This window comes from Borostomias antarcticus (genome assembly GCF_949987555.1).
Source record: "Borostomias antarcticus genome assembly, chromosome: 19".
NCBI classification, from domain to species: Eukaryota; Metazoa; Chordata; class Actinopteri; order Stomiiformes; family Stomiidae; genus Borostomias; species Borostomias antarcticus.
The window spans coordinates 10,110,973-10,118,856 of record NC_140252.1 but is presented as its reverse complement, the minus strand read 5'-3'; the positions used below and the strand labels follow the sequence as shown (position 1 = coordinate 10,118,856).

The 7,884-nt window shown below is 37.1% G+C and overlaps 2 protein-coding genes across 2 annotated transcripts; one reads left to right on the top strand and one right to left on the bottom strand.

Annotated features, from left to right (window-relative positions):
• Positions 1-263: 263 nt before the first annotated feature.
• Positions 264-1,095, top strand: LOC311321518 (hemoglobin subunit alpha-1-like). The gene is made up of 3 exons (XM_084453514.1): positions 264-403; positions 558-765; positions 876-1,095. Exons 1-3 carry the CDS (start codon positions 306-308, stop codon positions 1,002-1,004), a joined length of 435 nt encoding a protein of 144 aa, XP_084309640.1. The 5' UTR covers positions 264-305; the 3' UTR covers positions 1,005-1,095.
• Positions 1,096-4,873: 3,778 nt separating this feature from the next.
• LOC311321379 (hemoglobin subunit beta-2-like) lies at positions 4,874-5,716 on the bottom strand. The gene is made up of 3 exons (XM_084453350.1): positions 5,583-5,716; positions 5,253-5,475; positions 4,874-5,129 (listed from the first exon to the last, which is right to left on the bottom strand). Exons 1-3 carry the CDS (start codon positions 5,672-5,674, stop codon positions 5,001-5,003), a joined length of 444 nt encoding a protein of 147 aa, XP_084309476.1. The 5' UTR covers positions 5,675-5,716; the 3' UTR covers positions 4,874-5,000.
• Between the last annotated feature and the right edge of the window lie 2,168 nt (positions 5,717-7,884).

Genomic DNA, 7,884 nt, shown 5'->3' with positions numbered 1-7,884 from the left:
ACACTATCGGTCGACCTCTAGTCTACAGTGCTGGTTTCAGGTTAAAGGTCACACATAATAATAATGATAGATAGGATTGGACATTTTGCTCTCTTTAAAAAAAGGTCATAGAGTATCCACCTCCAATAAAATAAAAGTTATCCTTAAATGCCCTTTAAACGCCCTTTTTTTTTTTTTTTTTTTAATTGAAGGCGGAGCTAAAACCGAGGACCCTGGCAAATAAATAGACCGGGTGGATAGCCTATGTACATTCTGGTATCCACTGTGTTCCAGAAGCAGCGGCTTGACGCAAAGAAATCGCCAGGATGACTTCTCTCAGTGACCATGACAAAGCTGTAGTGAAAAAGTTCTTTGCAAAGGTGAAGCCTAAATATGACGAGATTGGAGCAGATGCTCTCTCACGGTAAGATGCTTATTGACGAATATTGGTTTGGTTGTATTCTTTGACAGAGTGAAGAGGGATTAGATGTGTTGTAGGCCTAGTCCATGGGTTGTGCGGGAACGGGTCATCTAAGTATCGCGTAGGCTAAATAAAACATGTCATGTCTTCCTTTCAGGCTGATTTCTGTCTACCCCCAGACCAAGACCTACTTCTCCCACTGGGCTAGCACGGAGCCGGGATCTGAGCCCGTCCAGAGCCATGGTACTTTAATCATGGGAGGAGTTATGCTGGCCGTGGAGAAGATAGATGATCTCGTGGCTGGCCTTCTCACCCTCAGCGAGCTACATGCTTACATGCTGCGCGTGGACCCGGCAAATTTCAAGGTAGATTGGAAAAAGGCTGTCAGTTAGTGCGTTTTTAAGAGTTAAGATAGCTTACGTTAAAATAGAGTTTGGCCATGGCAATGTTTTAACCGTGCATTAATGTCTTTCAGATTTTCATTCACTGCATCCTCGTGTCGCTGGCTATAATGTTCCCACACGAATTCAGTCCGGAGGTGCATGTGGCTGTGGACAAGTTCCTTTCCGCTGTGGCTCTGGCTCTGGCTGACAAATATCGCTAAATGCCGAGGATGAACAATTCTCAGATGAGCTGTGTCAATTGTAGATTTTCATATGTTGTATGAATTCATGAAATAAAACCACAGCCTTGAACACAGTATCCTTGCTGTTTATATTAGCAATCAGCCTAATAACGCGCACCTGCACTCACTTGTGGACTCGTGTCCGAGACTCTGGGGCTAAAAAAAAACAGCGGTCGGTAGGCTATACCGAGGTTATTTAAAAAGATGTAGTTGTTTTCATATTAGACATTCAACAGACAATGGCCGGGTTTCCCGAACGAGTTAAGAAGCACTCAACTCCAAAGTAGGCTACTTCTTAACTCCCATACAAAGGGTTGGTTCCTTAAGAAGTTCTTTATCGGGAACCCTTTGTATGGGAAGAATTACTTTTGAGTTAAGTGCTTCTTAACTCGTTCGGGAAACCCGGCCATTCACATTCGACATTCTGTGCCTTAGTTAGGGACCGAGGTAAAAGTAGGCCTACAATCATAGTCAGGAAACTTATTTTTTCACCTCCATTAAAATAAAATTAGTCTTACTTCCACGACTTTTTTTTCACAATCATTGAAATTAAACCAATTGCAATACATTTAATTCTGCTTAGATCAATATTTTTGCAAATACACAAACTAATCAGAATATTCAATTTATAGAATAATTTACAATTGGTTTGAGATGTTTGTCACATTGGCATTAAATTGATTTATTGAATTTTTGTAAATTGACCATCGTGAAAACAAAGGGTTGTGTGAGTGCAGACATTAGGAAAATAAACAAATGGTTTGATACGTGTCCTTCAAATATTGGTAAATTTATTGATCTAAGCAGAATTATGTATTTAATTGATTTATTGAATTGTTTTTGTGAAATATTGGCAAGGTTATTGATTTATTTTATTGAATTGCCATGAGTTGTAGAACAAAAGGTTTATAGAAGTATAGACATATTAATCGGTCTGAAAGTTATAATAAAGCAGAAATGTTTTATTAAGTAAATAAAAAATGAATGGGAGGAGAAACAAGTTCCTGGTTAGTTCCTAGTTGTAAGCCTACATTTACCTCGAATGCCTGTTGATGTCTAATATGAAAACAACTTTAACTCGGTACTCAAATCCTCATACTGTATAAACATGCGATTCAACCATATTTAATTGCTATGTTATGTAATCATTCTAATATGAACGGGCAAGTTGTGGGCAGAAGTAATAGCCAGCTAATGAAAATTATATAGCCTACAAATTCATTTTATTTTGCTTAGATCAAGCACATAGCCAATGTTTCATATAAACATCCCAAATCAATTGTATATAATTCAAATATTAACAGGCCTACTTCCATAATCTTATTTTCACAAGTAATATATTGCCAATTCATAAAAAATAAAAAAAAATAAAAAATACATTTAGTTCTGGTTTGGCAATATTTGAACGCAAACTAATTGCAGAGCATTCTACTAAACTTGCGGCTTCTATCACAACTTTTCACAAAAAATGACCAATTCATTACAATTCAATATATCAATTAAAATAGTTTATTTTGTTAAGATCAATAGGATGACCAATGTTTGACATAAACATCCCAACCCAATGTATATTATTCAAATATTAACTGCAAAATTAAGAAGTGCTAAATTACCTACTTTGAAATCCTTTGATCTTCACAAGTAATAGTTTGCCAATTAATTAAAATGCAAAAGGCTACATCAGTGAAAAATAAATGTAATTCTGCTTAGATCAATATTTGACAAAAACACAAAATATTCCACTTACATAGTAGCCTAATACAGTTGATTTGATATGTTTGTCAAATATTGGCAAATGCATTGAGCTATTATTTCTTTAACTGACAGTCGATCATTTGGAAAACAAAGGGTTGTGTGAGTGTAAGTAAGTAAGTAAACTTTATTTATATAGCGCCTTTCACAGCACGAATGCACAAAGCGCTTCACAATACAAATAACACATAAAAAATAAGAAAGAGCGACATACAAAATGCAATACAACATACAAAATACTGGCAATTATGACATACAAAATACAAAACCAGGGGAGGGGAGAGGGGAGGGAATTACCATACAGGCAGCCAGTCTCGACAAGCAGCCATACAAGCAGGCGCGGCCAATATCCTGACAGCACTGGGCAATGCTCAGTCCGAGGAGCAGATGTCCTGTTATCATTAAGGCAAATAGGTAAATGTCTTCAATGCATACATTAGGCTATTAGAAAAATAAACAAATGGTTTGATCTGTTTCCTTCAAATATGGTAAAATTATTGATCTAAACTGAATTAAATGTATTTGATTTATTGAATTTAATTGAATTAAGGAATTTGAACAATATTTGTGACAATGAAAGGTTGTGGAACAAGGCTAGACATTCTTTCTAGTGAGGCACATCGCAATTCAGCCGTAGGCCTATATCACAATCCCTAATACATATTTGGATAATAAGCGGTGTGTAATGAGATACTGTCACAGAAATTAGGCCACAGGCGCAAGAGGTGGCCGTGGTTGTCAAGTTTAAGTTGGTCTTTGGATAGGCTATGCACAATCTCATTAAATGTGCTCTGTTCATTTACTGCACTTTTTATTAATAAAAAAAAAAAAATCCAATATATGCAATAAATAGGTCCATGGGAGTCATAACTATCTGTATAGCAAATAGAGCCTACGGTATATTGCCTGTGGAGCAAATGCATAGGCTAATTTAATTTTATTATGAGAGAAGCCGGCCCGGCGCTGAGCCCCACCCCCTGAACGGCACCGTATAGAGTGAAAACGCCCCCTTGTTTATATCTGATACGCAGCACCACTGCCCCATCTAGTGGCCGTAGAAAATCGAACTGAGCACTTTTAATGTTATACATTTATGTGCAAATGTAGATTTCTGTAGCCTATATTTTCCTACAAAATTTGTATTATAGTCTGTTACGTAGTTGTGTTTTGATGCGTTTGATTACTATTATTCTATAGACTACTACTCTTACTACTAGGCAGCTAGAAGACATTTTAGATCTAAGTGGTTAAAGTGAGCTAATCATGAAATTCAGCTTGGTTCCACCCATCCCTCAGTGTGGGGTATGAAGATTAGGCCTACAGATACATTTTCTCTAGACCGAATGCAGCAGCTCACCATAACCCTTGGTTTCAAGTTGAGGGTCACAAATAATATTTAAAGAGGGAGTGTGTTATTTTGGACATTTATTTGTGGTCTGCCTACTATGAACATGTGCAGCGTTTTTGAGTTTCTTAATAGACTATGTTACCTTGCTATTAAATTTGTATTTATTTATTTAATGAATTGACAGTCGATCATTTCTGAAAACAAAGGGTTGTGTGAGTGCATACATTATTAGAAAAATAAACAAATGGTTTGATCTGCTTCCTTCAAATATGGTAAAAGTATTGATCAAAGATTAATTAAATGTATTTAATTAATTGGATTTTATTGAATTAAAGACTTTGAGCAATATTTGTGACAAGAAAGGTTGTGGAAGAGGCCAGACATTAATCGAATAATCTATTTTTTCTTTTATTAATTTGTAATGAATTGTGGAAAAAAAATGTGGAATTATAGACATATAGCTATTAAACAGTCTGTATGTTATTAGGCCTATAATAAAGAACTGTTTTATTAAGTAGGCTAAATAAAAAAATAATAATGAGAGGAGAAACAAGTTCCTGGTTAGACTAGTTGTAAGCGTACTTTTACCTCGAATGTCGAATGTCTGTTGAATGTCCAATATGAAAACAACTATTTCATACTCAAATTCTCATATAAACATGCGATTCACATTTCATTGTTGTGGTCGTGGAATAATCAAATAATTACAGAACAGACAATCAGAAGAATGATGAAAAGAATAATTAACACAAATACTACATGCAATGCATTTGATGGAGAACTTTATTTTCCTTCATTGGCATTAACATTAGGGTAAATGGCTATATTACCAAACGAATGTGAAAAGATGGTTCTCTGTTTGTGCTGATAGCTGTCTAGTGGTACTGCCTTCCCAGGGAGAACACCACAACAGACAGGAACTTCTGGAAAGCGGCCTGAACGTCGCAGGTGAATTTCTTGCCCATTTTCGAGGCAACGACAATAGTCAGGCAGTCGGAAAACAGCTAGACAAAAAGAAAACAACATCGATATCAAACGAATGTGCAAGCAAGATGCCGTTAGGCCTATGTCTAGCATTTAATGAGTGGGCGAAGACATTTTGAAATGGAAGGGCGAAGCAAACGTACCCTGAAATTGTCGGGATCAATTTTCAATTCCTCCGAGTGCTTTTTACCCAGATCAGCATAGGTGGTTTTCATGTTATCCAAATCCTTCATGCCACGGTCCAGTCCGTGCACCACAACCGCTCCGTGAGCGGCGATCTTTGGATTAGCCTTGATGGCTTCAGCGTTGTACAGGTTTCCGAAGCTACTGAAGTACCGTATTGTCCAGGGGTACACAATCAGGCACCTGCAAAATAAAATACAATGATGTTAAGTCTGGAGGAGGAAACAGCGAGCAAATGTAAGCTAGTCCCTATGCGTAATGACAAAGTGCATGTGGATAGTATAGGCTACCTTTGCAGAGCGTCGGCCCCGACGATTTCATAGTTCAAGTTGGCGAAGACGTCCGCGATTATTGCGCGCTCGTTGTCTGACCAGTCAACCATATTCACTCTTAGATATTAGCCTAGGTAGAAGACGGTGAGAAATCTCGGGTTCTTTTTGACAGACTGCTCGGTTTATATAGCCAATTGATCTGACTCCACCCTAAGCCATCGGTTGGTTTTGCTGTTTTAGGGGGCTGAGTTTAGAATGTAGGCTATAGCCACTTCCCAAGATTGACGAGAGGCTTTACTTTTTTTTTTTTTATTGCCAATGAATAATAAATCAAATCAAACAAAGTCAAAGGCAATTAATAATAAGCGTTGGTAAGAGGCTAAATACTGTATTGTATTGTATTGTATAGACTACACTTTATTGTGCCTCTTTACACGTTCCTATCCGTATTTCATTTTGTTTTTCAAATTGATCCCATTATCTTGGTGATTGAAACAAGGACTCGTTTTGATCGTTTAGGGAGTACCTAGTAGACTAACCTTACCACATTAGGCTATTGGGAAGCTAAAACGCATCCCATGATTTCAAAAGCATAATTAGGAATGTAATAAAACAACAACAATAACTTTCTAGTGAGACACATCGCAACTCAACCGTAGGCCTTTATCTTGTCCTAAGACTCTGGGGCTCATAAAAGGGCAGGGTGGTTAGTGTACCGAGGTAAAGTTGTTTTCATATTAGACATTCAACAGACATTGGCCGGGTTTCCCGATAAAGAATCTTCTTAAGGAACCCTTCTTAAGCAACCCTTTGCATGGGAGTTAAGAAGTACTTTGGAGTTAAGTGCTTCTTAACTCGTTCGGGAAACCCGGCCCTTCACATTCGACATTCTGTGCCTTAGTTAGGGACCGAGGTAAAAGTATGCCTACAATCATAATGAGGATACTGTAGCATATGGGTTTGTTTCCCCTCCCATTCTTAAAAACAAATTAGATACCTGTAAGACAATATCATATACATGTAAGACAATATAATTCATATCTGTCTTACTTTCACGACTTTTTCCCCCACAATTAGGCCTAAATCAACCAATTACAAGGCTACATTTAATTATTTGTGCTTCTTTGTCAATATTTTACAAATATAAACATCCAAAATCAATTATATATGATTCGAATATTAACAGGTCTACTTCCACATCTTTGATTTAAGTAGGCCTAATCCATTGCCAATTCTGAAAAATTAAATAAATCAATTAAAATACATTTAATTCTGCTTCAATAACTTCGGCAAAATTTGACCTCAAGCTAATTGCAGAATATTCCATTTCAGTTTGGTCTTCTATCAAAACCTTTCACAAAATATATTGGCAGTTTATTACAATTAAATAAATCAATTAAAAATATAGGCCTATTTCAGTTAGAAATGCAATACAACAACAACAATAATTTTGTTTTCCAAATGTTTGCCATTTCTTTCTAGTGAGACATATCGCAATTCAGCTGTAGGCCTATATCACAATCCCTAATAGATATTTAGATAAGCGTTGTGTCTGACAACATAACAGAAATTAGGCTACAGGCGCAAGATGTGGCCGTGGTCGTAAAGCGGGTCTTTGGATAGGCTATGCTATCTCATTAATGTTTTCTATTTATTTATGTGCAAATGTAGATTTCTGTAGCCTATATGCCTTTCCATACAATATTTGTATTCTAGTCTGTGTTACGTAGTTGGGTTTTGATGCGTGCACCCCCATCAATACATTAGGCCGACTATTAGACCAGACGACTATACTCTTACTATTAGAAGGCATTTTAGATCTGGTTAAAGGAAGATAGGCCTAATCGTGAAATTCAGCTTGGTTCCACCCATCCCTCAGTGTGGGGTATGAAGATTAGTCCTACAGATACATTTTCTTTAGACCGAATGCAGCAGCTCACCGTAACCGTTGGTTTCAGGTCACAAATACTATTTAAAGAGGTAGTGTGTTGTTTTGGACATTTATTTGTGGCCTGCCTATTAGGCCTATGAACCTGGGCCGCGTTGTCGAGTTTCGAAGTAGGCTACCTTAGCGCTCTACGAAGGTTTCTAAGGTATAGCCCACCAAGGAGCTGTATTCCCTATGAGTGTTTCCAAGACTACCCCTTAAAGGAGTAGTAAAGGGAAAATGCATTTTTAGCCCTGTTTTAAGGTTACTTATGTAACTTATGGTTCAGATCAAAATGTTGACAAAACTAGCACTTTTGAGAAAGTCTGATAATTGCTCTACCACCGTTTTGGTCATACAATGGATGTGGCTGGGCACCTTGAAAAATCTTTC

Bases quoted from the DNA above. Each gene is read 5' to 3' on its own strand.
- LOC311321379 (XM_084453350.1), bottom strand. From the start codon at position 5,674: ATGGTTGACTGGTCAGACAACGAGCGCGCAATAATCGCGGACGTCTTC. The intron at 5,476-5,582 runs GTAGCCTATACT...TTTATTTTGCAG, and splicing joins GGGGCCGACGCTCTGCAAAG to GTGCCTGATTGTGTACCCCT. The intron at 5,130-5,252 runs GTACGTTTGCTT...CTTTTTGTCTAG, and splicing joins TTGATCCCGACAATTTCAGG to CTGTTTTCCGACTGCCTGAC.
- LOC311321518 (XM_084453514.1), top strand. From the start codon at position 306: ATGACTTCTCTCAGTGACCATGACAAAGCTGTAGTGAAAAAGTTCTTT. The intron at 404-557 runs GTAAGATGCTTA...TCTTCCTTTCAG, and splicing joins GGAGCAGATGCTCTCTCACG to GCTGATTTCTGTCTACCCCC. The intron at 766-875 runs GTAGATTGGAAA...AATGTCTTTCAG, and splicing joins TGGACCCGGCAAATTTCAAG to ATTTTCATTCACTGCATCCT.